This window comes from Puntigrus tetrazona, chromosome 7 (genome assembly GCF_018831695.1).
Source record: "Puntigrus tetrazona isolate hp1 chromosome 7, ASM1883169v1, whole genome shotgun sequence".
Classification (NCBI taxonomy): domain Eukaryota; kingdom Metazoa; phylum Chordata; class Actinopteri; order Cypriniformes; family Cyprinidae; genus Puntigrus; species Puntigrus tetrazona.
In genome coordinates, this window is record NC_056705.1 from 34,840,314 (window position 1) to 34,854,128 (window position 13,815).

At 36.6% G+C, this 13,815-nt stretch overlaps 1 protein-coding gene across 3 annotated transcripts; it reads left to right on the forward strand.

Moving 5' to 3' along the window:
- The first annotated feature begins 92 nt into the window (after nucleotides 1-92).
- On the forward strand, nucleotides 93-13,430 carry cdh31 (cadherin 31). Of its 3 annotated transcripts, XM_043245620.1 has the most exons (17): nucleotides 93-174; nucleotides 248-314; nucleotides 468-522; nucleotides 7,001-7,095; nucleotides 7,226-7,366; nucleotides 7,461-7,622; nucleotides 8,032-8,176; nucleotides 8,294-8,466; nucleotides 8,531-8,659; nucleotides 8,755-8,949; nucleotides 9,033-9,277; nucleotides 9,537-9,682; nucleotides 9,764-9,982; nucleotides 10,075-10,290; nucleotides 11,058-11,188; nucleotides 11,385-11,528; nucleotides 11,763-13,430. In XM_043245620.1, the coding sequence occupies exons 2-17, from the start codon at nucleotides 264-266 to the stop codon at nucleotides 11,967-11,969; spliced, it is 2,454 nt and encodes an 817-aa protein (XP_043101555.1). In that variant the 5' UTR covers nucleotides 93-174; nucleotides 248-263; the 3' UTR covers nucleotides 11,970-13,430. The 3 variants fall into 3 exon arrangements, with proteins under 3 accessions (XP_043101555.1, XP_043101554.1, XP_043101556.1); XM_043245619.1 differs by having other exon boundaries at nucleotides 114-314; XM_043245621.1 differs by lacking the exon at nucleotides 10,075-10,290 and having other exon boundaries at nucleotides 116-314.
- The last annotated feature ends 385 nt before the right edge of the window (nucleotides 13,431-13,815 follow it).

Consider the following 13,815-nt stretch of genomic DNA (forward strand, 5'->3'; position numbering starts at 1 on the left):
TTTCCCCTCTTCCATCACCATGAGAAATCGACAGTTGAACAGGCACCAACACGAACAACAGCCAGCCTTAGGAAATATTTGCATTGAACCTCACCTTGTTTTGAGGAAGTAAAGCTGTAAAATACAGTTCGGTGACCTGGTGGCACGAGAACAGACTATATCTGTTCACCAATTGTAAGAACAGGTGCATTTAGTTTAGAACGATAGCCTAGAGACGGTGGAATAAAAGTTATTTTTTTCCCCCCAGACATTTTACCCGCGTAATGGAGGCTGTATGGGTTGTGTCGTGCTGCCTTATTACTTTCCTTTATCAGGTAAGAATTGATCTCCACAGCTCACGCCAGCTCAGGTTTCTTACAAAGTATTTTTTTTTTCTGTTGTTAATCATATTTTTATTTAATAATAATAAAAACATAACATGTCGTAAATGTGCAGCAATTATATAAAGTGGGACGTTTTTGACGCAGGTGTTTTCGTGCGCGTTTGCAGCGGAGCTCACCTCTACAGCGGACACAAGAGCAGGTAGGTCGTTTCAAAAATCGCAATTCATTTGATTTAAAATAGGGAACACCGGAGAATGCATTACGATATTTTTAATATCCCCAGGTATACACTATAGGTCTAATTAGCGGTGAAGTAATAGATCAAATACGTGGACATTTGAAAAAGTTGTGCAAAACGGCGCTTAAAATATACCCTGAAAAATAATGTGATTATTCAGTAATTAAAAACGTTGTTTCGTAACTAAAATTGTCATTTATATTCTTTGAAATGTTCTACAGGCATTTTGTACTGTAATGTAAACGTATATTTACCAAAAGCAGACGGCTGTCTTTTGTTAGTGAATTTTGGGTCATTGTTTGATGAGTGGCAAATAGAGTATTTGTTGGGTGACACCAGTTGATAGTGTTGGTAGAAATTATATCCAACGTGCATAAGATGTTTTGGTAGTTTTAGTGCATTTTGAATGTTATTTACCTTTTTTTTTCTCTGCAACTTTGGCTGGAGATAGATGTGCCTCTACACTTCTTTGCTATAGGACTAGGAAGGAATAGGCAGCATTTTTTTCTCGAATGATTTGAAAATGTAATTGTTTAATGAATTGTTTGAGAGCTTTATATATATATATATATATATATATATATATATATATATATACATTTCATACACAATGGTAATTTTAAAGTTATATACATAAAAGGAAATATGATAATCACATCAATAATCCAAGGGATTTCCAAAAAAAACTTTTTAAATGATTTAAAAACTGATTTAAAATGAATTTAAAACAGTTAAAATAGAAAATGATTATACATAATACAGTGCAATCAGTTCGGATGTAGCATTGTGCTCATTCAATAAATGCACAGCTAAACAGTTTTAAATCGAAATTTGGTTAATGTTTAGCACATCTGATCTCTTCTGGAAGCTGTTCCAACTGTGAGTGACATAGCTAAAAGCGTCCCTTGTTTTTGTGTGAACCCTTTGTATTTTCCTGGTTCTAGTCAGAATCCTGGCAGCAGCGTTCTGGATGAGCTGCAGCTTTTCTAATAGCTTTCTTGAGAATTCTGGTGAGGAGATCATTGCAGTAATCCACCCACACTGGTGATAAAGGCATGGACAAGTTTCTCCAAGTCTTGATTGAAAACATAACTAAAATCTAAAATCTAATCTAAATTCTGAATGTGATGGTATGCTGATAAAGTTACTGCTTTGACAGGATTACTGAAACTGAGGTCTAACTCCATAATCACACCAAGATTCTCGACTTGATTTTTATCTGGTGGAGGGAGGGAGTCAATGAGACTATAGCCGTTGAAGATAAGGCTAGGTACATCTGAGTATCATCAGCATATGCATATACATATACAGGCTAAGCGAGTGGGGCAAGAATTGAGCCTTGTGGGACTCCTTATGTCATTGATACCCACTTAGACTTATGCTCCCCATTCTCACATAATAACCTCTTGCTTCTAAGTATGACCTGAACCATTTGAGTACCATCCCTGAAATCCCGAACCCAGTTTTCCAGTCTCTCTAGTAGTATGTAATGATCGACAGTGTCAAATGCAGCACTAAGATTTAGTAGTACCAGCACTGATATTTTGCCAGAATCAGAATTCAAGGGAATATCATTTATTATCTTTTTATGAGTGCTGTCTTTGTGCTGTGTTGGGGTCAGAAACCAGATAGTAGGTTGTCCAGTTATCCATTTGAGTTTAATTGGTCATTTAGCTGATGGGATTTTCAATAATATTGCCTATGGAAGGAAGATTTGATATCGGTTTGTAGCTACTTAGTATGGTGCTATCAAGCTCAGAAGGGGCTTAAAAGCTGCAGTTTTCAGGGAGTTTGGAAAAGTCCAAGAATGAAGCGAAGCATTCACCACCTCTAAGAGGTTTGCTTCTATACAGTTTAGAATACTTTTTAAAAAGATGTGGGTCACAGGTTGACGATTTAAGATGCTGTACTACTTCTTCCAAAATGTTGCTATCAGTTGTCTTTTTTTAAGGTTGAGGGCGAATTGTCTTACCTCTGCATAACTTGAGGACGTGCTAATTGCCATTCGAATTTTACTGATTTTCTCAGAAAAGAAGGAAGCAAACTTCCTGCATTTGCTGTCAGATAGCCTTTCATTGGGAATCCTGTGGTGAAGGTAGGTCAGCAGCTGAACGAGACAAAGCGGGGTAGATAGGTCGTGGTGGAGATGAGAGAGCATAGAATCAAGGCAAGAGGACTGAAGGTGAGTTGAGGAACTGACAGGAACCGGCAGAGTCAGAGCTAAGAAAATTTTTCCCATTGCCTTTCCATTCTCGTCCTTATTCTTTGCTTTTTTCTTTCTGTTTTATATTTGAGAGTTAGCAGATAATAATCAGACAGTCTACTTATACTCTAATGAAAGTTAGTTGACATGTTCATATGGGATCATCAAAATAAAGCGTTACCCACTTTAAATTAGGGAACACCGTTTACTATTAACTGACTCCCTGTTAGCAGTCCTGGGTAGATTGCTTACAAATTGTAGCTCATTACTGATTCCAAATTACATGACAAAAGTTAGAATTAGTAACATAATTATATTGTACATTACATTACATTCATATGAGAAACAATGACAATATACACTACTGAACCTTATTTGTTTTATTAAAACACCACACTGATAAAATGCACTATTGCAAAATGTGAAAACATTTTGTGCATCAGCTCATTTCACAATACCGTTTTATAGATGCGTATGCGGGAAATGATGCACCACATCTTGTACAACACACAGTGATGGATAAGAGCCATCAGTTAAACATATATATAAATCTCATTTTACAATTTCGAGTTTTACAGCAATATAAAGACATTTATTAGTAGAATATAACACAAAATATCAGATGAGCTTCTCATCTAATACTTAGCTTATACTTTATGTGCAGCTTTCACAAAACTATTTTATTGATAAAGTGTCTTGTCAGCAATATATTTCGGGGGCAATGCCATGCAGTGCCTTAAAAACCATTAGCAAAACCTTAAATCATATTCTAAATTCTACAGGCAACCAATATAAAGAAACCAAAACTGGAGTAATTCTCTCTCTTTTCTTTGTGCCAAAAGTCTGGCAGCAGTTTTTTGTACTTACTGAAGACGGGATAAATGACCCTGTGAAACAGCTATATATACAGAATTACAGTAATCAGTGCATGATGACACAAAGCCATGAATAATGTTCATTTACTGTACCTGTACTGAATACTTGGTAGGGTCTCCTTTTCCTTTAATTACTGCCTCATTTCGGCTTGGCATGGATGTGATCAGTTTGTGGCACACCTGAGGTGGTATGGAAGCCCAGGTTTCTTTGACAGTGGTCTTCATTTGCTGTTTTGGGCTCTTGTTTCTTCTTGACCATAAAATATAGAGCTTCGCTGCTGAGATGATGTTTGATTCAGAAAACAGCTACTGCCCAACACTGCCAGTGGGTATCGCTTTACAGTAAGATATCATTAGTTAACCTTAGTTAATAAATTAACATCATCAATGAACAGGCTACATTTGCTACATTAGAATAATGTAGCAAATATAGTATAATTGAGACCACGTCCCCTGTCCAATTATGCTTCTCATGCTGAGATATGTTGATGCGTGTGCTCGTCTTTCTCAAGCTATGCCACGAATCAGTCTTTTTTAAAACTAAAAGATGGAAAACAGACTTTCTAATGCTGAGAGATAAGCTCCTCATCTGCAGTGTACTTTTTAAACACTTATAGCTTTTACAATTGCTTAGGCATGATTTTAAAAACAAGGCTCATACACACGAGTCAGAATATATCAGATAGTTCATAAATTGAGAAACTTTATTCACAATGACATTTCTAATCCAAGAAATGAACCAAAGTCACTGAGATAAACTGTAAGCTGACTTTGGCACTCTTTTTCTATCCATATGGGGTTCTTTTTGGTGTGTGATTCATTTTGCATTTGGGTAATTGTATGCTAATTGAACTCAAACTTTGCAGACTTGATTGAACAATATTGAATGCTAGTGCTTTCTAAATGAACAAATGGTGTAAGCACTGAGAAATGTAGGGATTTGCGTGTAGAGTTTTGCAGTAACCAAATCTGACACGTTTAAAAGCATGGAAATAGTGTTTACAGTTTAGGGAAATGGGTGTGCTCTTATATATGTATGAAAAAAGCATTATGGATTTAAAATTTCTGCTTATAGTGTTTTAGCAATTGAGAAAAACTTGAGTGTGCTGTAATAGTACAATACACCAAACAACAACAACAACATCAAATTCTGCTCCAGCATCCTATCTTTGGTCTGGGATTGTAATTACTGTAATTGCAAAATCTTTTTTAACAAAATTGAAGCACACAGAAACTGTATGTAATACAATTTTATGCATTTCTTTGTTACAGTAGCATATTGTAATAGCTACTGTGCATGTATGTGTTGTAAGAGCACAGAGTACAGCACTCAAAAGTTGCAGAAGAGAGCAAAATGAAGCACACCTCCCTGCTGTCTGCCCTGTAGGTTTCTTAGAGCTGATGACACACTGGGAAACTTTTAGAGCAATGTTGCCGGGCAACTTTAGCAAAACGTTGCTGTAAACGGTCAACCAGGTGAGACACAGGGCCCAAGACTAAATTATCCATATCTGTATCCAAATTATCCATTTCTCAACCATTCTCAATTGAGAAGCGCCCAAGCATCATTGTTAAAAAAAGTTGGCTAGCAAAATTGCTCATAAAGTTGCCATTGTATCATCAGCATTATCGCGGCAGCCATGAAGTACAGTTGGGGTACTCTGGGTCAGGTCTCGAGTACAGTTTTTTTTTAAAGACTCTGACTTATCCAAATAAAACTGCGTAGACTCGAGCCTTTCGGACTTTTGCATGTATTGTTCTTATGTAAGTCTTGTTCAGAAAGCAGGAAAGCACGCTCACAAAATAACGCCCCTCTCAGTCAACGTGTGAATGCTGAGTTCCCTAACTATAAATGCTTTTAAAAACAAAACAGGTGTGAGTATATTTGTGTTAAATATATGTAAGGCGTTTATGTGTGCCATTGTACAGACTAGGTCACATTCACCAAGATACCCACTAAAGAGTTTTGTTGTCTCGAACTCGACTTGAGTCCGACTTGGCCCATTTTGGATTCTGACTTTGCCAGTTTAGCTCTGCTCATTGCCCAGCCTCCTTCATAGAGCTCTACCTTGGAGTTCTAGAAACTCCTCCACATATAATACCAATGTCTGACCACTCTGCCGCAGTCGCCACAGCCTGTCCTCGGTCATCGCCTGGTCTTTTTGTTGGTCGTGTCTTCTGTCACAGTGTATCTCTGGCAAGCACGAGGAGACGAGGAATACAAAACCAAGGAACGTTTATTCAGACTTCTTCACATAATAAGAAGATACGACAGAGAACATAGGGCAGTACACACGGGACAAATGAACATAATCAAAGGGAGACTGAAAGTACGTCACACAATTTTTGCATTTTTGAAAGTCTCTGTCTTTGACTCAGTTTTCGATTTCATAAAACACTTTTTTCACAACACAGTACACAATTATATTACTTTGTAACACACAAAAATCTTGAGTATCTTGATTTCCTTTTTCAAACACAACCTCACAGTGCCTCACACAATCTCTTCACATGTGCAAACATTAACTACGTAATACTTAACATCAATCAATGATTGCTTTACAATAGCCAAAGGTCCGGTCATATAGTTTTTTAGAAATGAAATACTCAAAACTACTCATTCAAAATAAATGATGCGCATCATAATGGCAGTTTCTTATTCGTGATTGTTTTGGTACATTCATGCCGATTGTATATATTTGTCTCCGGTTTCCTACATTATCAGTTGCTAATATCATGTTACTGAACATGTGTTTTATTGTTATCCGCGGTATAGTCTTACCCCTCAAAACATCTATTCATGGAGGATCTATTTGTCATAAATCGTCAAGCTAAATTTCTGCACATTTCTGTTAGTCTTTTTGTAAATTTGCCATGAATTGTGGAAGTGAATCTTGACTTTTACTATAGTGAAGAGAATGTAGATCAACCGATGATAAACCAGTTCTCTAAAATTTCTCAATACAGTGCTGCATGCAAAAGCAAAGTTTTGCCTGAGGCGTCTTTCCTGGTTGCCTTTCTAAACTTGTATTTTTGCCTTTGTGCCCGTATTTTATTCTTTTCTATATCTTAATGACATTGTATTGTGTGTGTGTCTGTTTTATCACCTGTGTTTTGTGACTGTAAATCCAGTCTCTTTCAAACAATATTGCACAAACAGTAATATTTAAATTTGTACTTTTGTAATGCATATATGGCGTACAGAAGAAGTGCAGCCTTCTGCATTTTAATACAGTAACTTTTTCCGTAGTTTACATCAGTGCACTGTTATATCGACAACTTCACCAAGCATTTTGTTTTTGAACAAAGACATAAGGATAAATATCTGCTTCTTATCCTATTTTCTTATGACATCTGACAGTATTGTTCAGTGCATATAATAAAAGCACAAAAGCTGAGCATGTCTACAGTCATGAAGACAGTAACAGGGATACTTCAGTGAATGCAGCTTTACAGGTACGTGCAACCCCTTGCTGTCTAATACAGTACAAGCCTGACCTCTGCTGGGCCTTTTACAGAGATTTTTTTTTTTTTAAACCTACGTTATGAATACAATGTGTCTTTTGGGAACATTTCATTTTTGAAGGTGCAAATACCATCTGGTCTTCTGGTTGTGGAGTTTCCAAGTTCTTCATCTGGTCAAAGGAGGAAAAAGAGAGAGTGGGTCATTCCTCCTTATAGCATAACTGAGAATGAGAGAGGTAAATTCCCCAGAAGAATGTTCCAGGTGTGTATGAATAATAAAATGACAGTTACATCGTCAATATATGAAAGTTTATATGATCAATGCAGGTTTATATGTATTTTCTTTTTGTGTTTAGTTAAAGGCAAAAATAGAAGGTGTAGCTGATACAGAGATACGTTATAGTATCACAGGTGAAGGTGCAGATAAGCCACCTGTGGATATTTTTACTGTCGACAAAATGTCTGGGTATCTTTATGTGACTCAGCCACTGGATAGAGAAACAAAGGGCATATACGAGGTAAGTGGAAGCATAAGATGTTTTTTAGACGTAGTGTTTTTGCAGTTTCAATGAAATTTTTATGTGAAATTTACAGTTTACAAGCGGTTTATCAGCAACCTGCTAAAAGAAATAAAAGTGTAAACAAAAAGGTTCACGTACCATATCTAACAAAGAAATTTAGTCCGGAAATATTTTCCTCAATACATCAGTGACTCAATTTTGAACAATTTAATTTATGCAGAAATAATGAAAATGTACTTTTTGGGTCACTGCTAATAAATTAAACAGCAAATTCCAAGTCAATTTTTTTTCATTTAACATTTTGTTTTTTTAATATGTGAAACTTTATTTATTACTAAAACTATTTAACTTGGGAAATTACTAGAATTTTAAATTTAACATTTATGTTGCATCCCCATCTCTACAGCTCAACGCTCGTGCCATTTCAGAAAATGGGAAAAAATCTGCATCACCCACAAACCTTACTATCCTTGTAACTGACCAGAATGATAACAAGCCTGTGTTTACTGAAAATCCTTTTAATGGACAAGTTTCTGAAGCTGAGTCAAAAGGTGCGCAAAATGACCAGTCAGCCTTTAGAAAAAAAATTATTTTAATCATTCTCTTAACATTTCTTTTTAGATGTCATCAATAGCACCTAATCAGTCTTTATTCTTCTATTACTGAAGGTTATGAGTTCATGACAGTCACAGCCACTGATGCAGATCAGCCAGAAACTGACAATTCTATAATCAGATACAGAATTGTCAGTCTACATCCTACATCACCAAACCCAAACATGTTTGAAGTCAACACTGTTAGTGGAACAATTTATGTGAATTCTACAGGCTTGGACAAAGAGGTGAGAAATTGAATGCATGGATATCACAGTTAACAATATCACCTGAAAACATCTTCTCTTTCAGGTATGGCCTAAATATACTTTATTAATTGAGGCTGCTGACATGGAAGGAAACGGTTTGTCGACCACTGGCACGGCTGTTATCACTATTACTGACAGCAATGATAACCCACCTCAGTTTGAGCAAACTTCGGTACAAACACTGGTTTTGTAACACATATTAATTTATATATATTTTATACATTATGCATTTCAGTACAGCATAAAATAGTACATTTTATGTTTTAGCACAACGTATCTGTCCCAGAGAATAAAGTAGGGCATGAAGTGGCCAGACTAACGGTTACTGATGAAGATGAAGTTGGTTCACCAGCCTGGACAACCAAGTATCGTATTATTAATGGCGACAAGGGTGGGTTTTTCACTGTCAGTACTGGACCCAACACGGACGACTTCCAAGAGGGCATCATCACCACTGTAAAGGTACTGTGACTTGCTCAAATTTTTGCCTAGGCAAATGGTTGTGATGACATTACTTAGTAAATGACATTTTCTTTTATATGTAGCCCCTGGACTTTGAGAGGACCAAGAAGTACGTTCTATTTGTCATTGTTGAAAATGATGAACCATTTGTCGGTTCTTTGCCCACCTCCACTGCCACGGTCACAATCAATGTACAAGATGTAAATGAGCCTCCCGAGTTTAATCCAAAGGAGATGGTTATATACAGAGAAGAAAATTTACCAGTTGGTAGCAATTTGATTGCTTATACTGCCACTGATCCAGACACTGGAAAATCACAGAAGATAACGTAAGAACTGACACTTCATTTTTAAGGGTCCACAACATACTGACTATCAGAAACTTTGCAAGTATATGCCAACTTATCAGACTAACCCTCAACCTACCCATCAGTCTAGATGTAGTTGCAAATGAATGAGAATTGGCTGACGTGTAGTTACAAAGTTAGGTTACAAAGTTACTTGTAGTTTGGTATCAGTAAGACTGAAAGTTACATCTATCTATTACTAGTTACACATTCTGATATTACACATTTTGGTTTTTTCAAGGTATAAAATTGACAAAGATCCTGCTGAATGGCTAAATGTAAATCAAGACACTGGGATGATTAAGGTCAAGAGAATTATGGATAGGGAATCTGCCCAAGTCAATGATGGCAAATACAGAGCTACCATTTTGGCCCTGGACGATGATGGTAATTTGTGGTTCTTTTTGAAAAGAGAATTTCATTAAGAGTCAATTAATCATTTTTCATTAAGTTTGTGCTTAAATACAGGTACAAATCCAGAAACGGGTACAGGAACTTTGGTAATTGAATTGGAGGATGTAAATGACAACGTTCCAGTCATTAATGAAGGCAGTATAAAGATTTGCAATCGTGAGGCCATAGCGCTTCTCTCTGTAACTGACAAAGATAGTCAATATGCTGCTCCCTTCAGCGTTGAGCCCCAAGGAGACACAGAGAAAAACTGGACTGCAAGGATGAATGAAACAAGTAAGCATAACGTATATTGGAAAAGTATTAACTATACACGATCAAATTCAAGTCTGGGTGTTTACACTGATCTATTTAATTGCCCACTACAGAAACTGGGATTCTGTTAACGCTTACTTCTGTGTTGGAGGAGGGTGATTACAATCTTGTCCTAAGGGTTAATGATAACAGTAAGATGTACAAAGACAACCATATTCAAGCAACTGTGTGTGACTGCAAAGGAGATGAATTGAAATGCCAAAAAAAGATAGCCGGCACCCCACTTTCAATATCCATTGGAATCGTGGCAGCCATCTTGGCTCTGCTGTGTATGTAATTCAATTATTTCATTCACGCACTTAAAGTGAATAAAGGGGCCATATTCTACACAGTTGTAATATTAAAACTATTTAAGGTTTCTTTGAAACAAAGGTGCGACTTGGCCCATGACCTTGTAACTTGTTTTACAGTAACTAGCTTTTATCACTACCTAACAATAAAACAAGAATTCTGACATGGAATTCCTGCTTTAAATTGATCAGAACATGCTTTTTATGCTGTGTACGATTTACCACAGAAGTTGGATGTCTGAGCTGGGAATGACATTACAGCCAAGTGGACTGTTTTTCCACTTTTAAGCACTCCATTTCAAATAAGCCTTGTCCTACAGGACACAACGGCGCTTCTGGACCATGTTCACATATGGCCTCTTTTTTTGGCTGCTAGAGCTTTAGTTGGCATCTGCAGATGGCTTGATGGACTGTGTTTACCGACAGGGATTTCTGGGCCCATTTAGTAATGTCAATGACAGAATTATGCCAATGAGCGATGCAGTCTCAACTGAGGGCCACGCGCATCCGAAGCCGCTTTTCCACTATCAAGCCGAACAGTAATACAGTAAAACAGAAATAGATGCACTTTTTGTCTACATAAGCAATGATGTCAGGTAGCATCCACAATTTTTTTAACCTTGATATGACCCCTTTTAACACTTTCACTGTATTCATTAACTATAATAATGTTTGCATAATTTCTTTAACCCTATAATTTTGTGTCATTTTTGTCAGCAAATTAATTGACGCTCTTTTTACCACAGTACTACTTCTTCTACTTCTGCTGCTCATAAGGAAGAAACCAAGTAGTAAAAAGCCACTCCTGCTTGAAGATGATGACACAAGAGACAATATCTACTGTTATGATGTGGAAGGCGGTGGAGAAGATGATCAGGTTAGGCTTAGTATTCATTTTAAAATTTTAAGGTCTGGATTTATTAGTATTTGCGATATGGCAAATTACTGAAATGATTTTGTGTTACCGTTTTAGAATGCATTCAATTCCTCAAGTGCATATCAACAAATACTATAGTGTAGTGTGTACTTCTCGTGGTTGATTCTGTTGCATATAATACTCACTTTATACACAGAACTTTGATCTGAGTGTGTTGCATAGAGGCCTTGACAACAGACCGGAAGTGTTAAGAAACGATGTGGCTCCTATTTTCTTGCCTGCACCTGAGTATAGACCACGACCTGCCAACCCTGAGGAGATTGGGACATTCATTGGTTATGTAAGTCATATATGTGCTTTACAATAAACATTAGTTCTTTCTAATGTGGTAAGATGTTCAGAGCCAGTTCAAACCAGAAAGCTTATTTATTCAGTTTTCAGATGACGCATAAATCTCAACTCTGGAAAATGTACACTTATGACTGGTTTTGTGGTCCAGGGTCACAAATAAGTAAATAAAAATAATGACAATCATGGATTCTATGCACGGTAGTAACACAATTCTATGCACCAGAATCTAAAGGCTGCGGATAACGACCCCACTGCACCTCCCTATGACTCCCTGTTGGTGTTTGACTATGAAGGAGCAGGTTCAGATGCGGGTTCACTCAGCTCCCTCAACTCTTCCAGCTCAGGACACGACCAAGACTATGACTTCCTCAATGAGTGGGGCCCACGCTTTAAGAAGCTGGCGGACATGTTTGGAGGAGGAGAGGTTTAAAAGTTACTTAATGCATTGGCAATGTACGTTATTTTAAATTGTAGAGTGTCGGAGATTGTGCTGGAGCTTTAAAAGCAGAATCTGTCTCCGTACAGTATTTCCCCCAGTGTTAAAGGCATATTGGAAGTATAAAATTGCAAAATATAGGACAATTGTTCTCAGCACTCTTTGCTCATGCCTGACTTCAAAGATTCATTATGTAATTCATGGTCTTTGTGCTTCTGCTAACATCTGTCAGCCTAGGGCTTGCATAGAATAGTCGGCTAGTTCATCCATTAGTCAGCACTGCTGGAAGCTATCAAATACTCCAGCATGCATTTACTATAGGGCATGTAATCAATACCAGTTCCCTCTAGGCCAGGTTCTACATGGATGCTAAAACATTCTAAAAAAAATCAAGTACACAAATTAAAAAAAAATGGCAAAAGGTCAATTGGGTATTTGTAAATGACCTTTTTTGTGTGAAGTGTAGGGCTTTGTAAGACCTTTTCAGATTGGAATTAACTCAAAAAGCTTTTTAGCAATTGTAAAGGGAGCTTTTTTTGTGCGCTTTTTAGGGCTATTTTTAGGTTCATGAATTTTTTTTTTACCTTGGCTACAACATTATCACAAGGCAATTAACAAGACTGTCTGCCCCCTATTTATGTTGAAGTGCTTGTTTTTCAAGATCGCGAATCCACGACCAAAGGCAGTATATGTCAGGAGGATGATGGCAGTAAATAGACTGTGAATTTAGTTTATTCTATCATAAAGTATTTCAAATCGGTTTAGTGAAGGTCTAGCTATTTGAGATCTGTTATTAAAGGTTGGGCTTACCATTGTGTGGACTCTAAGCAAAGTCAAGACCTGAGGCCCCACATACCTTAACCGTATTTACCTTCTTTAAGTAAATGTGTTTAATATGTGCAGTTCAATTTATAGATTTATTTTCAATTGTCCAGTCCTATTATACTTTTCAATAATTTGTACTGTATCTTCCAGAATACCATCTGATTCACATTTATTTCATGCTGTAACTTGTAATAAAGTAGAACGCACTACCGCTTAAAAAAAAGTAAGCTTTGGAAAACTTTTAGTATTGCATTTTTCTCTTATGTTTTCTTCCTTTTCTGAGTGACACTTGGATATGTGCTCTCTGTGGTTATTTCTTTGTACTTTATTCAGACATTCAAAATGAGTTATTGCTTTGTGGCAAGCAGGCCTGCAGGGCCCAGTGCATTTGCATGGTATTTAACACTGCTTCTGCTGATGTTGCATGCTCATACGTTTTCACTGTCGAAGACATAGATGTTAAGGTTACAATGTTACATGTCAGCCTATAACGTGTGTGTGCTAATACAAAATAAAATGACTTCAAGGTATCAAGGTATGAAATACCTCAAATGTATGAACTGCACCTCATAGAGCTAAGCATTTGTTTTTTCTACTTTGTTACTATCAGTTTAATAAAAATTAACAAACTACTTGACTTTTTTTTAACAACGTACCATAAACCTGAAGTATTTGCATAACTTCTATACTGTATTGACAATTAATGATTAGCAGCCAGCAATTTTGAACGCTCATTCATGATGAAGTTTTTATTGACACTATAAAAATACTATAGAATACTTTCAAATCTGGGATCATGGATAAGTGTGTTTGCGTTCTGTTTATTTTAATGATGTTTTGCTGTAAGTTATATATAACATATATTTTTAGAGTTTTAAAACATTACAGTTATATTCTTGGTGTCAGCGTTTTGATTTCTGCAGTTTGATTCCATAAAAATTGAGTTACTAGCATAAAGGGTTTAACTGTAAATGGACATCTGACATAAAGGAAATCTATTTGATCTATTTAGAGA

Bases quoted from the DNA above. Each gene is read 5' to 3' on its own strand.
- cdh31 (XM_043245620.1), top strand. From the start codon at position 264: ATGGAGGCTGTATGGGTTGTGTCGTGCTGCCTTATTACTTTCCTTTAT. The intron at 8,467-8,530 runs GTGAGAAATTGA...CTTCTCTTTCAG, and splicing joins CTACAGGCTTGGACAAAGAG to GTATGGCCTAAATATACTTT. The intron at 11,189-11,384 runs GTTAGGCTTAGT...CTTTATACACAG, and splicing joins GCGGTGGAGAAGATGATCAG to AACTTTGATCTGAGTGTGTT.